Below are 24157 nucleotides of genomic sequence, written 5' to 3' on the forward strand. Positions count from 1 at the left end.
AGCAATCATTTTAATTTCTTATAGAATTACAGACAACAAATGAACATTCCCATGATGGGGGGATAAGAATTAGTAAAAATAAATAGAACAGAGTATATATAAGCTTTATGGAACTAAAATGCATGTTAATCACTGCATTGGCTCTATAATCTTTATTCCAAAATTTAAGTTCACAGATCAAAATACATAAGGACCTACGAATAGCCATACTGGATCAGATCAAAGGTCCATCTACCCCAGTATCCTGTCTTCTCACAGTGGCCAATTAACAGAACAGGTAATCCAAGTGATCCAAGGCCTGTCCCCCATTCCCAGCTTCAGGCAAAAAGAAAAAGCATGCAGGGGTTCATACTGTTTCCTTGAGACATTAATTGCACTGGAGGGAGGGAAGCCAGTGCAGGAAGGCAGCATGAGGGACAAGAAAGGGAGACAATGTCAATATACTGGCGTATATGGTAATGGCATTCAAATGTAATGGTTGCTGTTATCATTTTACTTTCACATGAGTACTGCCCAAAATGATCCTCCTATTCTGACTACAGAGCTACTTCAGTTCATTATGAAGCAAATTCAATGTCATATTTAACACTGTTGGACAGTCCTTTTTTTGTTCCCTAATTATGACTCACCCAGCATAAAAAAAGATTAGACAAATTGGATATAACCCTAGGAGGTCATTTAAAAATGACTCCCCTGTGAGGTGCTGACAGTTTTAGTTTAAGCCAATAGGAAAACCATGCCTTGTCTTCTGCTGGCATGTTTTTGTTTTTAGATTCTAAATCCTTGTCACACTGATACGTCTCATTATTAATGTCATCACCCACAGCGTCCTCTGTCTAGACTTCCTAGAAATAGAGCTGTGCTGGAGTTACCGATGAAAACAACCCAGCTTAGAAATGAAACTGAAGAGTGATGTGTCAGGGGTTTTTTGCATTGGGTGTTTATTCTGTTGCCTGGTTGCTACTTTTAATAATGTTTGTTTACTAATTAAAATCGGTACTGCGAAGAGTCTGGATTGGAAACATCTTTGTGAGTAGTCTGTTAGCTCCTTGAACCTCTTGTGAGAAAGAGTTGCTAGCTGGTCGTCATTAAAGTATAATTCGTTTGAATACCGTTTACTAATCTAATTAACTTCATAAAGGATCAAACTGTTCATATTTTGTAATCAATCTCCTTGTTTAGACTGGGACTTAGCTTTTATTACAAACGCAAATGTCTAGCTGGACTGTAGCAAGTGTATGTTATTCAACAGAGGAATTGTAAACGCATTATAGCAGATTAGCAGGGTTTCCTCCTTTAAAATGTACACTGCGAGATCCAATTCGCAAGCCAGCTGTTTTTTATCAATTCGTTTTGCCTGTCAGAGCTGCGCTTTGTATCGTTCTTGGCGCTGCTATTTCTGTAACGGATCGGATAGGAAGAGTGGTACAGCAGTGCACTGTAATGCTGCCACTGGGGAAACCCTACCACCTCTTTTATTTTTTGGATCAGATCCTTGAGGAAAGACCCAGAATAGGAAAAGGGTGGATGGAAGAACCTTGCAACCCAGGGAAGAGGGGGGATAGCCGGAGAAGAGGGGGTGGATGATAGAGGGGAAGAGGACAAGGGGGGATAGCCGGAGAAGAGGGGGTGGATGATAGAGGGGAAGAGGACAAGGGAGAAGGTGGAGTAGGAGGAGACGGTGGGAGGGAAGGGATGACGGGACGGAGAGCAGAGTAGCGATGGGGAGAAAGGATGACACGGGGACGGAGATGCGTATTTTGCTGCATGACTCCAGTGCGTCAGCAGCGGCTAGGGAGCCGGAGCGCGTCACAGAGAGTCTCTCCCCAATCTTAACGGATACCGCAGTGCTACCGGTATAACGCAGGCATATGCCGCTGTCTGGGAACAGATCCCGGCAGCAGCATACGCTAGGCTCCGGTAAAGGAGAAGCAGCAGGTTCGGCTCGAGCTCCGAGATAATCGGGCCTCGTCGTTTCCTAGACCCCGACCAGACCCAGCAGCTGGAGCGAGGAGAGCACCAGCCTCCCCAAGAAGCATCATACAGGAGACTCTGACATCGTCCCAGCAGCAGCCGGACTCGCGGGCCAGCACCATGCACTAGGCTCGAACAGTTGGCATCGTGCTGGCATCGTGCACTCGGCTGCGCGACACAGCCAGCAAGCGCCCAGGCCCCTGAGCTACGCGGAAGAGCCAGCAGCAGCCGCCGGAACGGAGAGCTCTGGCCATGCACTAGACCCCGGCTCAGCCCTAGCAGCAGCCGCCCCGCTCATCCTAGTCGCCCTCTCGCCCCCCATGGAGAAGGCGACCTCGCTGCACACTTCAGTGCCCACGCCTCCCCCTCGGCTGTACCTGCCTCGGAACTTCAGCTGCAGCGCCTGCCTCTATGGCAGCCTGGCCGAGCACTGCAAGGGGGACTGCAGCCCGGAGCGCGAAGGGGAGCCGTCCCCCACGCCGGTGGTCCGAGAAGCGGCAGCCGCCGGGGAGAAGCCGCAGCCTTCTCGCGGCCGGGAGCCCTCGGTGCCCCCTGTGCCCCCCAGCCCCACGCTGCGCCGGCGAGCCAAGTCGCTGCCCACCCCCGGCGAGCGCGGCCTGCGGCCGGCCCTGCAGCAGAGCCCGTCCCGCAGGAAGACGGTGCGCTTCGCCGACTCGCTGGGCCTGGAGCTCATCTCCGTGCGCCACTTCTGCGAAGCCGACCTGCCCCAGGTGCCGCTGCCCCTGCCGGCCCGCGCCGCCGACCTATTCAAGACCCGGAAGCCGCCGGCGCTGGGCGAGCTGGAGCCGGTGCTGTTCGGCCCGTCGCCGCTGCTGGAGCCTCTCTTCCCGCCGCAGCCCGGCGCCAGCCCCGGCTTCGCGGAGCGGGTGCGGCGGCACAAGGTGAAGCTGGAGTGGGTGCGGGCCGAGCCCGCCGGCCTGCGCGGCGCCGTGCGCGTCCTCAACCTGGCCTACGAGAAGGCCGTGTCCGTGCGCTACACGCTCAACCGCTGGGTCAGCTGCGCCGAGGTGGCGGCCGCCTACCTGTCGCCGGGCCCCGCCGACGGCCTGACCGACCGCTTCTCCTTCCACCTGCCGGCGGCGGCCGCGGGGGGCACGCTGGAGTTCGCCGTGCGCTACCGGGTGGCCGGCACCGAGTACTGGGACAACAACGAGGGGCTCAACTACCAGCTGCGGGGCCGCCCGCGCGCCGCTCGGGCCGCCACCTCCCCGGCCCAGGAGCCCGAGGGCGGCGCCTGGATCCACTTCATCTGAGCGGCCTGCGGCGGGACCGTTGGGCGTCGCTTGCTCTCTCCCGGGGAGACCCGTGCTCCCTCGCCCCCTTCCTTCCTGGACCCAGGCCCCCCTCGCCGCCTCAGCACCTTTCCCCGACTCGGCCGCCTCGCCGGTTCAGCGGCTGCCGGGCGCGTTGCACACGGGCCGCGCGCGGCTGGGGGCGGAATTTCCCGCCATGAACCTGACAGGGACCCTGGGAGCATCGAGCGGGTATCGTGATAGAGCCCAGGGGGCTCCTGTTCGCCAGGGCGCTGCCACCGGCGGGCTTCGGGACCGCCCGCCCGCCAGGAATTCTGTGGCCAGGACTGGGGAACAGGAGCAAGCAAGTACGGTGTGGCAGGTCCATCCAAATCTCTTTTTTTTATTCCGCTAAAAACTGTACTCGGCATACTGGAAATATTACTAAGGAGCTTTTCTACCAGATCTGGGGGAATCTGAGATTTTATCTACAGTTATCCTCTTCTGCCTTGTCATTTATCCGCTCCACTGTAATCTTGCCACTTTTCTCACAGATACAGTTTGCCCTGCAGTCAGTCACAGTCTTAGTTTTAAAAATGCTTGTTTATATTTCACTAGAAGATATTTTTTTGAATTTTGTTTACAAATAAATATAAATCATTTATATTTTCTATTTAACTAACTTTATTTAGGGGAAAACATTTCAAACTTCTTTGCAAAGGCAAAAAAGCATAAGAAGTAAAGTGTGCAAGTCCTTTACTGTAATTTGTGAGTTCCACCATATCTTCCACCTCAAGCTTGCTACATTTTTTGTTGTTATAGTAGAAGTTGTTGTAAAGTATGGATTGGACAACTGCAGAATAATCTGTAGCAAACTCTGTATTTATATGGCCTCTAGCTCTAGTCATCACTGGGAACCTGGAGTGCAAGCAAGCAAGCCAGCTCCAGTGATTTGGTGACCAAGTCCTGCTCCCATTAAAACCAATATGACTTGGATCAGACCCTAGAAGCATAGAGGATGAATATGATAATGAGCCTGATCCTGCAACCCTAGCTCACTGGAATAGTCCTACTGAAGTAAGCCCCCAATCCAACAAACGCATAAACAGTTTGGACCCCTGCTCAGTGCCCCATTGATGTCAGTGTAGTTTTATGTGGGCTCAGGAATCCACTCAAGTGTGTTACTTTGCCAGATTGGGACCTTACTTCAGTGAGCAAAGACTACAGTATTGGGCCCAAACCAATGCTGAGTGGTGGAGCCCAGAAGATACTTTGCATGGGTTTATTTCTCATGCTACAAAAATAATTCAATTTAGAATAAAGTTTTTCATTTTAGAACTTCGTTTTGTCTATTTTAAAATGTTTAGACGAGTGCTGAGGAAGCAAAATACTGTTAAGTGTCAATTCCAGTGTGTCCACACAGTCCATTGCACTGTGATTTGTGCATTAAAACACAGTCAGTTAAGGAATAGATTTGCAAATACACAAATTGGATGTGCTTGCAAGTGTAAGTCCAAATGCAGTCTTGCAAGTCCATGTTTGCTTATAGAGTATGCATCCTCATATCAGGCACATGAAAACTGGTACATGTGAAAATCTAGGCTACAAACCTCCATCCTTGGTGTTACCAGTTTACTCTTAAATAGTTTTTAATTGTGTGTATGTTTTGACAAATGTTGGACTATGTAACTGGTTTTCAAAAACTTGTGTTCAGTTGATATTTGTTTTTAAAACTACATAATATATTTTCTGTAAATATTTATGTAAAAATCTGATGTGGCTCAGCGGGACTGTTCACATTAGTAAAGCTATTTGCAGGATTCAGTTGTTAAATCCCACTGAAGCAAATGGGGATTTGCCTGAGTAAAAACTGAGAATTGAGCCTATTCTCAGTACACATTACAATATCCCATAATTATATTTTGCATCCCATCCCTATCCTTTTTAATGCTTTTCAGTTTGAACTGAATCGTTTATGCTGACGTACCAGTGCAGGAGTTCTGCCTTTTTGAAAAAAAGTTGCCCAAAATACTAGAAATAACTCCACTAACCCACTGATTTCATAAAGGCCCTACATCTCTTTCATTATGACAAGACATGTTTTCTTTTAAATCTAGACAGAGCAAAATAAATATTAACAAAATGATTATGTGAAATTAGTAGTAGGCATCCTTCAATCTCGAGAGACGATGGGTATGCATCCCTGAGAGGTAAAATATTTACTCAGTTGGTTTTATGGCAGCCGTGGCTGAAGGAGACCTGAGAGAGAGAATCTCTGCCGCATCTGTCACATTTAAAGGTGGTGTTTCAACCCTTTGGCTCTACCTTGTGAGAGCTCTTTTCTCCTCTACTAAGCTGGACCTCTTCCTCTTGTAACTCCAGAGGCCTTTATTGAGCTCTTGTTTCCAAAGGCTGTGATCCTGAGTGTGATCTTTCCATTTGTCCACATCCATGTCCATTTCTTTGAGGTCTCGCTTGCACACATCCTTGAAACACAATTTGGCCATCCTTTGGTTCTTTTTCCAGATGCCAATTCACCGTAGAGCAGTGGTGGGTAACCTGTGGCCCGTGGGCTGCACGCAGCCTGTCATGATAATCCACTGGTGGACTGTGAGACAGTGTTTACACTGATCGTCTGCAGGCATGGCCGCCTGCAGCTCCCAGTGGCTGCGGTTCGCCGTTCCTGGCCAATGGGAGCTGCGGGAAGCAGTGTAGGTTGCCCACCACTGCCATAGAGGATGTGAAATTACTTTAAAACATATGTTAATATCTACCTTTCAATCAGCATTTAGTGTCTTATTAACTGTGAACAAGGTCAGTATATTTTTTCATTTTTCAATAAATTTTATTGAGAAGTTTAGCTGAATATGAATTGTACTGGGGCCAAATTAAGGCCCTGATTCTGCAAACACTTATGCTTGTGTGTGTGTGTCGGAATGGGGCCCACCACACATATTACTCATATGAGTGGTATGACTGACTTTAGAGGAGACTATTCATGTGAATGTGGGCTTTGGGATCAGGCCCTAAGTGTTTTGGATCCTTTATGTATTGCATTAGGATGGAGTTTTATGGGCATTTGAATATGTTCTTTAGGTATACTTTCACGTCAGTAATAATAGTCAAATCTCCAAAGCAACTTAATCTAGCATGATGTTGAGCTCCCTCAACTTCTGTTGAATTTAGTGGGAGTTAAGGGCACTCAGCATCTTTCAGATTGTGCTCCACATCTTGCAGGATGATTCCCAACGTTTCTAGTTTTTGGTTTGATTCAGATAAGGGTCCAAATGTTTGTTTGATTTCTTCAGACTCAAGAGAGTTATGCTGTAAGCACTGTGCTCGAAATGTCATGAGAAGAGAATTGCTCACCTGATTTCAGTTACATTTGCTTCTAGTCCCATGAGGAATAATAGCAAATACAGAATTTCTCATGGTGGTGGTGGTGTTGTTGTTTATTCCAAACCAGTTTTCCAATACCTTTAATTTTAATAAATACCTAGACATATTATCGAAGTCCTATTGTGTATTTCACAATTTGGAATATTTAGGCCCTGATCCTACAAACATTTATGCATGTGCTTAACTCTATGCACTGTGTGCAAAGCTAAGCGTGCATATGCTTGTAGAATCAAGGCCTTATATTGTTCATTATTAAATTATATAAGGAGGTATATTTTGATAAGGAAATGCTAAATATTTTTCAGTTAACCAGTTTCCTAAGAGCCTTAGTATGAGAGGGAGAGAGAGAGAGTATTATCCATTTAGGAGCACTTTTTGAAAATTGAAGAAACACTTGGCAAATATCTCTTTATGCATGTGTTATGGCTTTCTGACATATTTTTGCTTATACTTTTTGTAACAGATGCAGTTATACAAATGTTATTCAGATTATGAAACAAATTAAAGCACTGCTATTTGGAAAAAAATGACTAGTATCTACCCATATAAAACATAACATATGCTATTATTTGTTTATGGAGATTGAAAAGATTTACTGTAATACAGTTTTTAAATGGCTTTGGAAATATGAAAACTATGACAACCATTTTCAGCTCTGAAGGACTTTAATTATAGTGATTTGAAACAATTGTCTTAAAGGGATTGCATCTGAGTGCTGTTTGATTACTTCAGTGTCTGTAGATGTTTAATTGTTAAAAATATCTATTCTCATAAACGGTATCTTAATTTTTTTTAAATTCAGAAAGCCTATAAAGGATGCACATATACCAAATATTTATGAGGAAGTTATAGTTTTACCTTGTTTAATAATCAGCACACAGTAGTTCTGACTTGAACTGCTGTCCTAATGTAGGTGAAATTGCTGTTGCTTTCAAGTGGAGTTTTGCTTGCAGAATTGGGGTATAAATGTGTAAACTGTGTAATACTGCTGAGATACTTACGTTATTGATTTTGTTCTGTTATTTTTCATATCAAAATCTGGAAGGTGAACTTCTTAAATAGTCAGTCAGGAAAACTAGGTGTATGTTATTCAGCAGAGGTATTGTAAACGCATTATAGCAGATTAGCAGGGTTTCCTCCTTTAAAATGTATACTGCGAGAGCCAACTCGCAAGCCAGCTGTTTCTTATCAATTCATTTTGCATTTCAGAGCAGGGCAAAGCTAGAAGTGTTTTTGCAAAACCAGTCCCTAGATCCTGCAAACACTTACGCACATGCTTAACTCTACACCTCCGTAACTTTGTTGACTTCAACAGATGGCAGATTGACTTCAGTAGGTATATGCATGTGCTTAAAGTTAAATATGTGTGTGTTTACATGATTGGATCCAAATTTGTAAGGATAGGCAGTAATTTTCTAAAAGCTTATATTAAAATCTAGTTATTAACAATCACCTACATTTTGTGTATCTTTCCAAATTTTGGGAAGCTGATATTGGGCCCATTTCTGCTTTGACTGAAGAGTTTTACTATTGATTTCAGTGGTAGCAGGAGCACGCTCACAATGCATTGTTGGGTATTTAAATCATCTCAGTGATATGCTAAAGTTACACTATTTTAATCGTGTATTGAATTAGTTTAATTTTTATTAAAATAATTTATTTTTAAGGAGGATTTATTTAGACTTCCGATAACCTTTTATTGTTGCACTGATAGTGAGTATTTTTCCCAGCTGCAACATTTATGTATGCTTACCATATGTTTATATGCTCAGTCTAATACCATATTTGGGTTGCTACATAGCACTGTGATACATAGGAGAGGTAAAAATGAAAAAATCTAGCTACAGAATGGCAGTCGATGTAATATTTGTAAATAAGACAGCTCTGAAAAAAATTAGGCCTGAATTTGCTTCATTTGAAGTCAGTGACAAAACTTCCATTGACTTTAATGGGAGTAGGATCAGGCCCACTTTTTAAAACCAAATGTGTACAGTCTCACAGAATAAAGAGAATACTATATTGCCAAGGTAAAGTATTAAAATTATTTTTTAGGAATACATGAATGTTTTGCAAGATGATATTTTCTAGAAAAGTTGTCAGCTATGAGTTGTGTCAATCTATCACAGCATCCTTTCCAACTGATATTAAAATGACCTTGCCAAGGCAATAACATTTAATGACATATTTTACTTTTAAGTAAAATTATTCATTATTTTTGTTTGTCATAGTTGTAAAAATGTATCTGTTGTTTACAGTGCAAGAACTGTAGCTTTATGAAATGTGCCATGTTATGTATTGTGCAATATAATGGTATTATAAGTCAAACTGTACTGTATGTATGATGCACATCGATGTCTGCTGCTTCACATTTAACTCTGTAAATTTGTTACATGTGATTCTAATGCCTTTTATGCCTATATTTTCCAGCTCTTTCAGTCATTATTAGAAATCCTTAACAGAATGCCAGGAAATGTGACACTCAGGTAACTATAAACTAAACCTCAATTAGCTAATCATAGTAATGCCCATTAGTATTTAAAATCAATGACTGAAACATTGGCACAGTCAATTTCAATGTAATTATTTAAGATAAGCTCATTTTTACCTGCATCTAGTCACAATGGTCAGATCATAAAAATATTTTTTTGAGTATGGATATCTGTGCCACAACATGTTGTTAAACAAAAGGATAAACACACAATTGATTTTGTTAGGTTTCAGAGTAACAGCCGTGTTAGTCTGTATTCGCAAAAAGAAAAGGAGGACTTGTGGCACCTTAGAGACTAACCAATTTATTAGAGCATAAGCTTTCGTGAGCTACAGCTCACTTCCTCAGATGCATATCGTGGAAACTGCAGCAGGCTTTATATATACACAGAGAATATGAAACAATACCTATTCCCACCCCACTGTCCTGCTGGTAATAGCTTATCTAAAGTGATTTCCAGCACAAATCCAGGTTTTCTCACCCTCCACCCCCCCACACAAATTCACTCTCCTGCCAGTGTATGGGGAAAATGAATCACTAGAATGAATCACTAGATGTTTGTTCATGCATAACCTTGGTCTTTTTATCAAATACTTGAAGCATGTTTTGGTAGAGCCTACAGGCAAAAATCTGTTAAATCTATATAATTCTAAATGTAAATTAATTTATAGTAACATTCATAATTTGTTTTATAACATATGTTCAAACATAAAATGAGTTTTTAGGTGCCTTTCAGGAATGACTAATAAGAAATTTAATGTGTTCCTTAATTAGGTTTCTTATTTTTTGAACAATCTATTCATGGCTTTCCCATTAAAATGCATTTTATAACAAAAACCTAAGAATTCATACTAATCTGGTGACATTTTTTCTACTGTGCGAGCATTCCAGCAGTCTGCAGCAGCCAGAAGGATTAAGTACTATTTTCCTATATTGTAATAAAAGGTGTTCTGGTGAGAAATGTGTCTTCCTGGTAACCCTATAACCCATGTCATTGTCTAGAAAGTAAAGTAATACTGTGACCATAATTTATATTTATTTATTCAACATGTGCACCTTTTTATAAAGATATAATTCTAAGTGTATATTCTCAGTGGAATCAGAAATTCTAGTTTTTTACAAGGCTGATGTGTGTAGTGTTTACCCCTCCTTTAAATGTGTGTTTCAGTTGCTTGTATGGTGCGTAATACACATCATGATATCTGTGGATGGATTTCATTTCTTTGCACAGTCTTTACCACAAGATTCAAGTGCTCAATATAAGAAACATGCTGTCTCTGAATAAAATTTCTTCTAGCTTTAAATTAATGCGCATGGCTTTTTAGCAGAATATTAATGAGTTTGTATACTGTCAGCAACTCATTTGTGCAACCTCTGATATATGAAAGGATCACCAGTTAACATAGTAATTACATATTGAAATGAAAACTTGTTAGGTCTGAAGTTATTCTAAGGCTTTACACACATTTTCACAATAAAGTTAGGGAGTGGAAATAGTTAAATTTGCTGTAAAACTCAACAACACACAATGTGTATTGTCTTATACTTAACAATAGCATGCAGAATAAAAAATGTTACTGAAATAATACGTACACTAGCAATTCCAAAGAACATAGTCAAGGAAATCATCATTAAATGTGAATTGTACTACTTAAAATATATGGGCTTTGTTCTAGTAAAATGCAGGCAAAAAGCCTCCATATCCAGTGTAAGCATATTTATACCAGGGATTTTTTTCTATGCAATATTGTGGTACAACTATTTTTTTAGAGATTAACTTGAAATGTTAGTTAATGTTCCTGCATTGGTCTACTGTATCTGTAGTACCATATGAAAGGGCTTAGTAAGAAAAACATATGTCTTAAATAATGTTTGCATTGTGGGCCTTATCCTGCTCCTGCTGCAATCAGTGGTAGAACTTTAGGTGACTTCAGTAGGGCAGGATCAGGCCCTTTATAGTTGATACTAAAAAAATAGCATTTCAGAAGATTTGGTATATAAAATCCCTTCTGCAATGCTGTTCAAATAAGCTGCTTGGTTTGAGCCCCCAAAATATGGTATTATTATTATTTACTAATATGGTCATATTTCTTATTTTACACCTTAAAAATACACTAAGTAGTGTTAAGGCTTTGATCCACCAAGTTCTTAAACTTGTGCTTCAAGTTAAACACAAGTAGTACAACTGAGGTTGATGGACTACTCACATACTGAAAGTTTAAGCATGTGCTTAAGTGCTTTGCTGGTGTGGATCCTAACAAATTGTGGCATTGATCCTTCAGTCAGATCCATGTGAGCAGTGGTGAAATCCATTTATTTAAGTAGATCCAGGACTTCACCCCTTGATAATCCAAGAAGCTCTACTTGAATGGAAAGGCCTTCCTGCATGGATCCAATTGCAGGACTAAGGCCTATATTATAAGGTGTCTTCCATTCTTAAAATGGTTTGAACCAAACAAACTTTGCTTTTACAGTGTTACATAAATTGTTTCTCTCTCTAATCACAAATGAAGACACTAGCTGTTCAAGACTGCCTTCTTTTAACAACATATGCAATTTGTTGTAATAACTTTTGTTATATATTTTGATTCACTTTGACATTATTTAAAAAAAGTTGTCTTTTCTGAACATGGACTGGTAAATTGGCTTTGATATTAGTGTTTTTCTGTAATGTTTGCACTTCAAAAGTTAATCTTGGTTTGCTGTTTCTAATTTTTTTTTTAAATTATTTCCTGTCAGTAATATAAAACGTTGATTCTGGGGTTTAATGCCTTTTCTCTTTTTGAAGCCTGTGAATAAAAATGTGATTTATCTTGCCTTACAACAACATTACATGTCTTGTCTACTTAAATCATACCTAGTCACTGATTGTGTCACTATGATGGAAAAAGTATATTTATAAACATGTAACTACTAGTTGTCATTAAAGATGTGTGGTACAAACTGTGAGTGTGATAATTATATTAAATGTGAATTGTTTAATATAATATAGTATAATAGTTTTGTTGAACTGATGAGCTAAGAAGTTCTATTAGTTGCAGGGTGTAAAAAGAGTGCCAATGTTTGTGCTCTTATACGTCCATACAACCTGTTTGAAGGCAATGGGCAATATATCTGCACATGTGAGGGCAGACTTATCCCTTTGGCCTAGATTTTCAAAAGTTCCCAGAACCTACTATTGGTGACAGACGTCCAAAGGCACTTGTTATCCAGCAGCTTCCATTGAGGAAGGAGCTGTTGTGTGCTGAGCTCTTTTTTGAAAATCTGACCTTTTCTGTTACTGTAAGTAATGTTAAGTATCACCAGCTGCAAGGAGCTCTCATGCCAGGTTCTAAGCTTGTAAAAAAATGATGTAGCTACCCTCATACTCATGTATCACAGCACATCTTACAGACACATTCTATACAGCATTTTCTCACTCCATAGGTCAGATACTCACCTTCACTCAGTGAGCTATGGGTACAGATTGGGGTGGGGGAGGCATCAAAAGGGCTCTGTGTGTCTTTTCAATCCTGGGGATTGGTTTTGCATGAGTACAGCCCCCAGCATAAGTTTGGAGCAGCCTTGTGGCTGCTTTCAGCTTCTCCAGCTGCCAAGGCATGTTCTAGCTCAGGGGTGGACAATAATTTTTGCAGGGGGACCCCTCCATGAATTTTGGTAAATCATCATGGGCCGCACATTTCTACTATATTAATGAAGGGGCTGCAGGGCCTGGGAGGGAGTTCTGGGCTAGTTCAGAGTGCTGGGGTACTGGAGAGGGTGAGGGATATGGGCTCTGAGAGGGAGTTTGGTGCAGGAGGGGGCTCGGGCTGGGGCAGGTGGTTGGGGTGCAGGAGTGGGTGCAAGGTGCAGACTCTGGCCAGGAGGCGCTTACCACAGGTCGCTCCTGGCCTGCGGTGCAGCAGGGCTCAGGCAGGCTGCCTTCAGGCCGTGGCCCCATGCCACTCCCAGAAGTGGCTGCTGCTGGCATGTCTCTTTGTGCCCCTTGGGGGGACGGGGGCAGCGGGTCTCCGTGTGCTGATTATGCCCTCAAGCACAGCCTCTACAGCTCCCATTGGCCGGGTTTTGGCCATTGGGAGCTGTGAAGATGGTGCTGGGGGTGGGGGCAGTGCACAGAGCTGCCTTCGCCCCACCCTCCCTGCCAGGGGCATGCAGAGACCTGCCAGCAACAGCCAGAGCTTCTGGGAGCGGTGTGAGGCCACGGCAGGCAGGCAGCTTGCCTGAGCGCCCCACTGCACCGCGGGACTCCTAGCAGCCTGGACTCGGAGATTGCATGAGGGCAGAGGAGGCTGGACAGAAATGTTAGATGTGCCAGTTCCGGCTCGTGGGACATATTTTGCCCAACCCGTTCTAGGTGCTAGAAAGTGAAGGAACACTTTTGTTTTGAGGGTTGGAAGGGGTAAGGATTGAAGGTGTGAGCTTTGTTTGTTTTGACTTTAGAAATATCAGTAATATTTAGTATAATTTACCCTAACTGCTGGAGGACCACTTGGTGGAGGATATACTGAGCTTGTACACTTCAGCTGTGAAGAGACAAGGGTGCTGAAGCTTTAACCAACACATCCTTTTCCTCCAAGTATTGATTAAGCATTTCCGTCTCAAGTGCTCAGCTCTCAATTTTGCCTCTTGTAATGTCATGATTTCACTAGTCTCACAGTCTTCTGTGGTAGCCAGGACCTGAATTTCTAATGTAAAATACAGATAAAAACCTTTCTTTGAGAAAAACCTTTCAGGCTTTTTTTGTACATGGGGGGAAAAAAAGATAAAAGGAGGGGGAATGGGATAAGTCTAATTTGTCTTTCATTTTCTTTTGTAACTTTAAATGAATGGCAGCTGCTGGATGCAGAAGCAGCAGTAGTTTGGCCTTTTTTGTGTGTGATAACAAAAGTTCCATGGTTGATCTGTAGCATTGGGTATATCATTTTACAAGAGTGTACACTTAATTGTCTTCACTTTTTCATTTTCTCTTCACTGTCATTTTGGAAAGGCAGAAAACAAACTATTGCCACTAATTTCATCTCTTCAAATGTGTGTGCATGTGTTTTGTGGTTAATCATTCATCTAATAACATAAGAACGGCCATACTGGGTCAGACCAATGGTCCATCTAGCCCAGGGGTGGGCAAACTTCTTGGGCTGAGGGCCACATCTGGGTGGGGAAATTGTATGCAGGGCTGGGACAGTGGGTTGGGGTGTGGGATGGCCAGATCCCGCAGGCCAGATCCAAAGCCCTGACAGCCCATAGTTTGCCCACCCCTGATCTAGCCCAATATTCTGTCTTCCAACAGTGGCCAATGCCAGATGCTTCAGAGAAAATAAACTGAACAGGGCAATGATCAAGTGATCCGTCCTCTGTCGTCCAGTTCCAGCATTTGGCAGTCAGAGGCTTAGGGATGCCCACAGCATGATTGCATCTTGGCTAATAATCATTGATAGACCTATCCTCCATGAACGAATCAAATTCTTTTTTGAAACCCATTATACTTTTGGTCTTCAGAACATCCCCTGGCAATGACTTCCAGAGATGTGTTGTGTGAAGTACTTTCTTTTGTTTGTTTTAAACCTGCTGCCTATTAATTTCATCAGGTGACCACAGATTCTTGTGTTCTGTGAAGGGGTAAATAATGCTTTCTTATTCACTTTCTCCACACCGTTCATGATTTTATAGACCCCTATCATATCCCTCCTTAGTTATCTCTTTTCCAAGATCAATAGTCCCAGTCTTTTTAATCTCTCCTCTTATGGAAGCTGTTCCACACACCTAATAGTTTTTGTTCCTCTTCTCTGTACCTTTTCCATTTCTAATATATCTTTTTTGAGATGGGGAGACCAGAACTGCATGCAGTATTCAAGGTTTATGGATTTATAAAGTAGCATTATGATATGTTCTGTCGTATTATCTATCCCTTTCCTAATGTTCCTAACAGTGTTAACTTTTTTGACTGCTGTTGCACATTGAGCAAATATTTTCAGAGAACTATCCACAATGACTTCAAGATCTGTTTCTTGAATGGTAACAGTTAATTTAGACCCTCTCATTTTGTATGTATAGTTGGGATCATGTTTTCCAATGTGCATTACTTTGCATTTATCAACACTGAATTTCATCTGCTATTTTGTTGCCCAGGCACCCAGTTTTATGAGATCTCTTTGTAACTCTTTGTAGTCTGCTTTGGACTTAACTATCTTGAATAATTTTGTATCATCTGCAGACTTTCCTACCTCACCGTTTATCCCTTTTTCCAGATTATTCATGAATATGTTGAGCAGCACTGGTCATAGTACAGATCCTTGGAGGACTCCCTCCATTCTGAAAACTAACCATTTATGCCTACCTTTTGTTTCCTATCTTTTAACCAGTTACTGATCCATGAGAGGACCTTCCCTCTTATCCCATGACTTCTTACTTTCCTGAAGACCCTTTGGTGAGGGACTTTGTCAAAGTCTTTCTGAAAGTCCAAGTACAGTATGTCCACTGCATCACTCTTTTCCAAATGTTTGTTGACCTCCCTCAAAGAATTCTAATAGATTGGTGTGGCACGATTTCCCTTTACAACAGCGATGTCGACTCTTCCCCAACAAACCATGTTCATCTATATGTCTGATCATTCTATTCTTTACTATAGTTTCAATCAGTTTTCCTGGTACTAAAGTTAGGCTTACTGGGCTGTAATTGCCAGGATCACCTCTGGATCCTTTTTAAAAAATTGGTATCACATATCGTCCTAGATTTTGTGTCTTTTGCTAGTTGCTCTTCCAATTCTTTTTTGGCCTGCCTAATTATATGCAAAAAGAAAAGGAGTACTTGTGGCACCTTAGAGACTAGCAAATTTATTTGAGCATAAGCTTTCGTCAGATGCTGTAGCTCACAAAAGCTTATGCTCAAATAAATTTGTTAGTCTCTAAGGTGCCACAAGTACTCCTTTTCTTTTTGCGGATACAGACTAACATGGCTGCTACTCTGAAACCTAATTCAATGTTTACACTAGACTTGCCAGAGTTTGTGCTCCTTTCTATTTTCCTCAGTAGGATTTGACTTCCAATTTTAAGGATGCCTTTTTGCCTCTAACTGCCTCTTTTACTCTGTTATTAAGTCATGTTGGCATTTTTTGTCCTTTTTTTAATTTTTTTGTCCAATTTTTTTAAATTGGGATATACATTTAATTTGAGCCTCTATTAAAAGTTTCCGTGCAACTTGAGGCATTTCAGTCTTGTGACTGTTCCTTTTAATTTCTCTTTAACTAGCTTCCTTGTTTTTGTGTAGTTCCCCTTTTGGAAGTTAAATGCTATTGTGCTGGGCTTCTTTGGTATTCCCCTCCCACCATAAGGATGGTAAATGTAATTACTTTCTGGTTGCTATTACGGAGCAGTTCAGCTATATTCACCTCTTGGATCAGATTCTGTGCTCCACTTAGGACTAAATCAAGAATTGCCTTTCCCCTTGTGAGTTCCAGGACTAGCCACTCCAAGAAGCAGTCATTAATGCTGTCTAGAAAATTTATCTCTGCACCCCATCCTGAGGTGACATGTACCCAGACAATGTGGGGATAGTTGAAATCCCCCCATTATTTTTGAGTTTTCTATTTTTGTAGCCTCTCTAATCTCCCTAAGCATTTCACAGTCACCATTACCGTCCTAGGGTATGTCTACACTACGAAATCAGGTTGAATTTATAGAAGTTGTTTTTTTAGAAATCGGTTTTATATATTCGAGTGTGTGTGTCCCCACAGAAAATGGTCTAAGTGCATTAAGTGCATTAACTCGGCGGAGTGCTTCCACAGTACCGAGGCTAGCATCGACTTCCGGAGTGTTGCACTGTGGGTGGCTATCCCACAGTTCCCGCAGTCTCCGCTGCCCATTGGAATTCTGGGTTGAGATCCCAATGCCTGATGGGGCTAAAACATTGTCGCGGGTGGTTCTGGGTACATATCGTCAGGCCCCCGTTCCCTCCCTCCCTCCGTGAAAGCAAGGGCAGACATTTGTTTCGCGCCTTTTTTCCTGAGTTACCTGTGCAGACGCCATACCCCAGCAAGCATGGAGCCCGCTCAGGTAACCGTCACAGTATGTCTCCTGGGTGCTGGCAGACACAGTACTGCATTGCTACACAGTAGCAGCAACCCATTGCCTTCTGGCAGCAGACGGTGCAATATGACTGGTAGCCGTCCTCGTCATGTCCGAGGTGCTCGTGGCCACGTCGGCCATGAGCGCCTGGGCAGACATGGGCGCAGGGACTAAATTTGGAGTGACTCGACCAGGTCATTCTCTTTAGTCCTGCAGTCAGTCCTATTGAACCGTCTTATGGTGAGCAGGCAGGCGATACAGATTGCTAGCAGTCCTATTGCATCATCTTCTACCGGGAAGCCATGAGATGTGGATGGCATGCAGTCCTTCTGCACCGTCTGCTGCCAGCCAAAGATGTAAAAGATAGATGGAGTGGATCAAAACAAGAAATAGACCAGATTTGTTCTGTACTCATTTGCTTCCTCCCCCTCCCCCATCTAGGGGACTCATTCCTCTAGGTCACACTGCAGTCACTCACAGAGAAGGTGCAGCAAGGTAAATGTAGCCATGTATCAATCAGAGGCCAGACTAACCTCATTGTTCCAATAAGAACAATAACTTAGGTGCACCATTTCTTATTGGAACCCTCCGTGAAGTCCTGCCTGAAATACTCCTTGATGTAAAGCCACCCCCTTTGTTGATTTTAGCTCCCTGAAGCCAACCCTGTAAGCCATGTCATCAGTCGCCCCTCCCTCCGTCAGAGCAATGGCAGACAATTGTTCCGTGCCTTTTTTCTGTGCAGACGCCATACCAAGGCAAGCATGGAGGCCCCTCAGCTCACTTTGGCAATTAGGAGCACATTAAACACCACACGCATTATCCAGCAGTATATGCAGCACCAGAACCTGGCAAAGCGATACCAGGCGAGGAGGCGATGTCAGCGCGGTCACGTGAGTGATCAGGACATGGACACGGATTTCTCTGAAAGCATGGGCCCTGCCAATGCATGCATCATGGTGCTAATGGGGCAGGTTCATGCTGTGGAACGCCGATTCTGGGCTTGGGAAACAAGCACAGACTGGTGGGACCACGTAGTGTTGCAGGTCTGGGACGATTCCCAGTGGCTGCGAAACTTTCGCATGTGTAGGGGCACTTTCATGGAACTTTGTGACTTGCTTTCCCCTGCCGTGAAGCGCATGAATACCAAGATGAGAGCAGCCCTCACAGCTGAGAAGCGAGTGGCGATAGCCTTGTGGAAGCTTGCAACGCCAGACAGCTACCGGTCAGTTGGGAATCAGTTTGGAGTGGGCAAATCTACTGTTGGAACTGCTGTGATGCAAGTAGCCCACACAATCAAAGATCTGCTGATATCAAGGGTAGTGACCCTGGGAAATGTGCAGGTCATAGTGGATGGCTTTGCTGCAATGGGATTCCCTAACTGTGGTGGGGCCATAGACGGAACCCATATCCCTATCTTGGCACCGGAGCACCAAGCCGCCAAGTACATAAACCGCAAGGGGTACTTTTCAATAGTGCTGCAAGCTCTGGTGGATCACAAGGGATGTTTCACCAACATCAACGTGGGATGGCCGGGAAAGGTACATGATGCTCGGATCTTCAGGAACTCTGGTCTGTTTCAAAAGCTGCAGGAAGGGACTTTATTCCCAGACCAGAAAATAACTGTTGGGGACGTTGAAATGCCTATATGTATCCTTGGGGACCCAGCCTACCCCTTAATGCCATGGCTCATGAAGCCGTACACAGGCAGCCTGGACAGTAGTCAGGAGCTGTTCAACTACAGGCTGAGCAAGTGCAGAATGGTGTTTAGAATGTGCATTTGGACGTTTAAAGGCGCGCTGGCGCAGTTTACTGACTCGCTTAGACCTCAGCGAAACCAATATTCCCACTGTTATTACTCCTTGCTGTGTGCTCCACAATATCTGTGAGAGTAAGGGGGAGACGTTTATGGCGGGGTGGGAGGTTGAGGCAAATCGCCTGGCTGCTGGTTACGCGCACCCAGACACCAGGGCGGTTAGAAGAGCACAGGAGGGCGCGGTACGCATCAGAGAAGCTTTGAAAACCAATTTCATGACTGGCCAGGCTATGGTGTGAAAGTTCTCTTTGTTTCTCCTTGATGAAACCCCCCGCCCCTTGGTTCACTCTACTTCCCTATAAGCTAACCTCCCCTCCTCCCTTTAATCATTGCTTGCAGAGGCAATAAAGTCATTGTTGCTTCACATTCATGCATTCTTTATTCTTTCATCACACAAATAGGGGGATGACTACCAAGGTAGCCCAGGACGGGTGGTGGAGGAGGGAAGGAAAATGCCACACAGCACTTTAAAAGTTTACAACTTTAAAATTTATTGAACGCCAGCCTTCTTTTTTTTGGGCAATCCTCTGTGGCGGAGTGGCTGGTTGGCCGGTGGCCCCCCCCACCGCGTTCTTGGGCGTCTGGGTGTGGAGGCTATGGAACTTGGGGAGGAGGGCAGTTGGTTACACAGGGGCTATAGTGGCAGTCTGTACTCCAGCTGCCTTTGCTGCAGCTCAACCATACACTGGAGCATACTGGTTTGATCCTCCAGGAGCCTCAGCATTGAATCCTGCCTCCTCTCATCACGCTGCCGCCACATTTGAGCTTCAGCCCTCTCTTCAGCCCGCCACTTACTCTCTTCAGCCCACCACCTCTCCTCCCAGTCATTTTGTGCTTTCCTGCACTCTGACATTATTTGCCTCCACGCATTCGTCTGTGTTCTGTCAGTGTGGGAGGGCAGCATGAGCTCGGAGAACATTTCATTATGAGTGCGTTTTTTTTTTTCTTTCTAATCTTCACTAGCCTCTGGGAAGGAGAAGATCCTGTGATCATTGAAACACATGCAGCTGGTGGAGAAAAAAAAAGGGACAGCAGTATTTAAGATGACACATTTTATAAAACAGTGGCTACAGTCTTTCAGGGTAAACCTTGCTGTTAACATTACATACATAGCACATGTACTTTCATTACAAGGTCGCATTTTGCCTCCCCCCACCTCGTGGCTACCCCCTCAAACCTCCCCCCTCCCCGTGGCTAACAGCGGGGAACATTTCTGTTCAGCCACAGGTAAACAGCCCAGCAGGAACGGGCTCCTCTGAGTGTCCCCTGAAGAAAAGCACCCTATTTCAACCGGGTGACCATGAATGATATCTCACTCTCCTGAGGATAACACAGAGAGATAAGGAATGGATGTTGTTTGAACGCCAGCAAACATACACTGCAATGCTTTGTTGTTCAATGATTCCCGAGTACGTGTTACTGGCCTGGAGTGGTAAAGTGTCCTACCATGGAGGACGCAATAAGGCTGCCCTCCCCAGAAACCTTTTGCAAAGGCTTTGGGAGTACATCCAGGAGAGCTGCGAATGCCAGGGCAAAGTAATCCTTTCACATGCTTGCTTTTAAACCATGTATAGTATTTTAAAAGGTACACTCACCGGAGGTCCCTTCTCTGCCTGCCGGGTCCAGGAAGCAGCCTTAGGTGGGTTCAGGAGGTACTGGCTCCAGGTCCAGGGTGAGAAACAGTTCCTGGCTGTCGGGAAAACCAGTTTCTCCGCTTGCTTGCTGTGAGCTATCTACAACCTCCTCCTCCTCCTCATCATCATCTTCATCCCCAAAACCTGCTTCCGTGTTGCCTCCATCTCCATTGAAGGAGTCAAACAACACGGCTGGGGTAGTGGTGGCTGAACCCCCTAAAATGGCATGCAGCTCATCATAGAAGCGGCATGTTTGGGGCTCTGACCCGGAGCAGCCATTCGCCTCTCTGGTTTTCTGGTAGGCTTGCCTCAGATCCTTAAATTTCACGCGGCACTACTTTGCGTCCCTGTTATGGCCTCTGTCCTTCATGCCCTGGGAGATTTTGACAAAGGTTTTGGCATTTCGAAAACTGGAACGGAGTTCTGATAGCACAGATTCCTCTCCCCATACAGCGATCAGAACCCGTACCTCCCATTCAGTCCATGCTGGAGCTCTTTTGCAATTCTGGGACTCCATCATGGTCACCTCTGCTGATGAGCTCTGCATGGTCACCTGCAGCTTGCCATGCTGGCCAAACAGGAAATGAGATTCAGAAGTTCACAGTTCTTTTCCTGTCTACCTGGCCAGTGCATCTGAGTTGAGAGTGCTGTCCAGAGCAGTCACAATGGAGCACTCTGGGATAGCTCCCAGAGGCCAATACCGTCGAATTGTGTCCACAGTACCCCAAATTCGACCCGGCAAGGCTGATTTAAGCACTAATCCACTTGTCGGGGTAGAGTAATAAATCGATTTTAAGAACCCTTTAAGTTGAAATAAAGGGCTTCATGATGTGGACGGGTGCAGGTTTACATCGATTTAACGCTGCTAAATTCGACCTAAAGTCCTAGTGTAGACCAGGGCCTAGTCAGGTGGAACTAAATTGTCAGATTCTTTCCTCTTGCTTTAAGGCTTATAGCAGTTACACGCTACTGCTGTGCATTGTTGTAAGCCCACAGGCTCTGTCCTCTCCTGAACACTGGATTGGCATTCTGGTTCCTTTCCATTAAACTGTTTGTTGTTTTATAAAACTCTGTAGCTGTGTATCCAGGCAAGTTACCAATTTCTCAATCTTTTAATATCTAGTTGATTTAGGTAACATTCCCGTAGACATGGCTTGCTGTATTTTGAAGAATAACTCTTGTCCACATGGTTCTAAAAGGAGTGCAAAGAATTACTCAGAGTTCTGTATGGAAAAGATTTTTCCAGCACTCGGTACAAATTAGATTGTTGTCGTCTAGATTAAATCAGCATAATTTCAAACACACTGATATTACAGACTGAAACGCTCCTTTGGAGTGTGGTTACTAATGAGTCCATCTCTTAACGTCACTTTTTGTGGTCAGACTGAGAGCCACAACAATCCATTGTTAAATGTGTTTTTCACCATCTTGCCTTTATATTTAGGAAAGGAAAAATTAGCTTTACCAAGCATAGAGCAATTAGAGTTAATGTGTTCATGATCTAAAACAGTGGGGTCCAATTTCAGCCTGAAGGCCCAATCTATTATTTCAGAAAGATGAAGGGGTTACAAGTAATACTGTAGGGCAGAGACTTGATTGTCTCCCTTTCCTTGCATTGCACTGCAAGTCCATTGCTTAGGATTGTCCTGTTTGTTGGTTCTCAGTCTCTCGTCTTTCTACCCTCTCCTGGGCTATCCTTTGGTGGCAGTTTGGAGGAAGGGAGACAGCCTTATTAAACTTTCCTCCAGACTCAGGCAGAGCCAGTTGATCTCCATCCTGTTTTGAAGGGGCTCCCACAACCTGGTAAGGGAGCAGGCTATGGTGCAACCAGAGCTACTGTTCTCCCTTCCTTGCAAAGCAGCAGGCAGCCAGAGAAGCTACAATAGGGAAGGGATGGGAGCTGATAGGTGCACTTCTGGCTCACACCAGAGGCTGCTGGGAAGATGAGAGACAGATAGGAAGATATTTTCTGTCCTCTACCTCCTCCCTATAGATTAAGCTGATACAAATATTTCATTTTTAAAGTCACAGCTCAGGGAACATATTTTCAATTCTTAATCAAATACAAATTTTCTTCTTAACACAGTTGCCCTCAGCAGCCACATTTTGTTACCTCGAGAACTGCAAATGTTAGTTCACCAGCACTGCACTAGGCTCTTTCCCATAACCAATCTGCACACACAATCCTGATTGGCTGACGTGACCAGAGACACTTGTGTGATTGTTTTCAGGGAAATCAAGTAAGATCCATATAGCATGAGGAAGCAGAAAGTATGTATTAACACAAGATGAGATATTTATTAGCGATGACAAATCTATGGAAGTCTGTGGAGAAGTGAAAAAACTGTTCCCTGTGAATGTTTTGAATGACTGTCATTCAAAACACACCATATAATCAAGACAAAAATTAATCTGCTATAAGAATGATACCTTTTGTCATGGTAACTAAGAACAGATACAGTTGCCCAGCTTTGAGCCTCAGGCTGCTCTGTGTTGGGCCTGTCAGCAGCACAAGTTAGGGGGCTATTATAGCAGCCAGGGATTTCCAGGGCATAGGAATGTCTCAACCTTAATCCTTTACCCAAATTTCAAACCCAGCATTGGCTGCAAGGTGGAGTAGTGGTTTAGGAGCTTCTGTGGCAAATCCATGAAAATCCCCTACATATGGGGAATTCTTGTGCAAGACTACTTCTCTGATATAAAAAATACAGAATCACCCGCCGAGTTTGTGGAATAATTTTCATAGTTAGAAAATAATCTAAATCAAGTTCTGTATCTGTGTGAAAATATATCTGTAAGCAAAACATATTCCATGTCATGAATAAAGATTGTAAACAAATGTACAAGAAAATGGTCTGAGAGCAAATGATGTTCAATACTTGAACAGAGCAGCACTATTAGAGCTCAAGTGATCAAATTCTGCATTAGCAGGGAGATGGGGCAGGGATATTGTGAGGGAACCTACCCAAACCTAAATACCACTGAATAATCTCTCCCACCAAGGACAGTTCCTCCAAGATAGTGGAACATGTTCAAAACAAAAAGATAAGGTGTACACGCAGGAACAAAATGTTACCATCCTGCTTAATATATGATGGGAAAAGCAGGAAAGAACTGTATATATTAGGATAACAAATAATAGCAATACAAGGACATTAAGTGAAGATGAACATAAATATAGCTTGAAAATTAAATATGCAAACTTCAAATTCAGCACATTATGTTGCAGATTCCTTCTTTAACTCTGGACTGTTAGTTAATGTGTAGGTTTTGAGACCCGAAGGGATCATCAGATCATCTAGTCTGACCTGTATAACACCCATCCATAGAATTTCACCTAGTTACCCTATATTGAGCCCAGTTCCTTGTGTTTGACTAAAGCATGTCTTCCAGAGAGGCATCCAGTCTTCCTTTGAAGCCATCAAGAGATGGAGAATCCATCACTTCCCTAGCAATCTGTTCCAACGGTTAATCATCCTTACAATTAAAAATCTGTGCCTTATTTCTAATTTGCATTTGTCGGGTTTTAACTTCCG

The 24157-nt window shown here is 43.5% G+C and overlaps 1 protein-coding gene across 2 annotated transcripts in view; it reads left to right on the forward strand.

Moving 5' to 3' along the window:
* Positions 1-1557: 1557 nt before the first annotated feature.
* Positions 1558-24157, forward strand: part of PPP1R3E (protein phosphatase 1 regulatory subunit 3E) — a 29076-nt gene continuing 6476 nt past the window's right edge. The window contains exons 1-2 of one of the 2 annotated variants that reach the window (XM_073308037.2): positions 1558-7958; positions 9054-9109. In XM_073308037.2, coding sequence (XP_073164138.1) covers positions 2295-3248 — 954 coding nt within the window. In that variant the 5' untranslated portion in view covers positions 1558-2294 and the 3' untranslated portion in view covers positions 3249-7958; positions 9054-9109. Of the gene's footprint in view, positions 7959-9053; positions 11942-24157 lie in introns of those variants that run through there. The other variant, XM_073308036.2, reaches the window with a different exon arrangement.

The sequence above is a fragment of the Lepidochelys kempii genome, chromosome 12, assembly GCF_965140285.1.
Source record: "Lepidochelys kempii isolate rLepKem1 chromosome 12, rLepKem1.hap1, whole genome shotgun sequence".
In the NCBI taxonomy this organism is placed as follows: Eukaryota; Metazoa; Chordata; order Testudines; family Cheloniidae; genus Lepidochelys; species Lepidochelys kempii.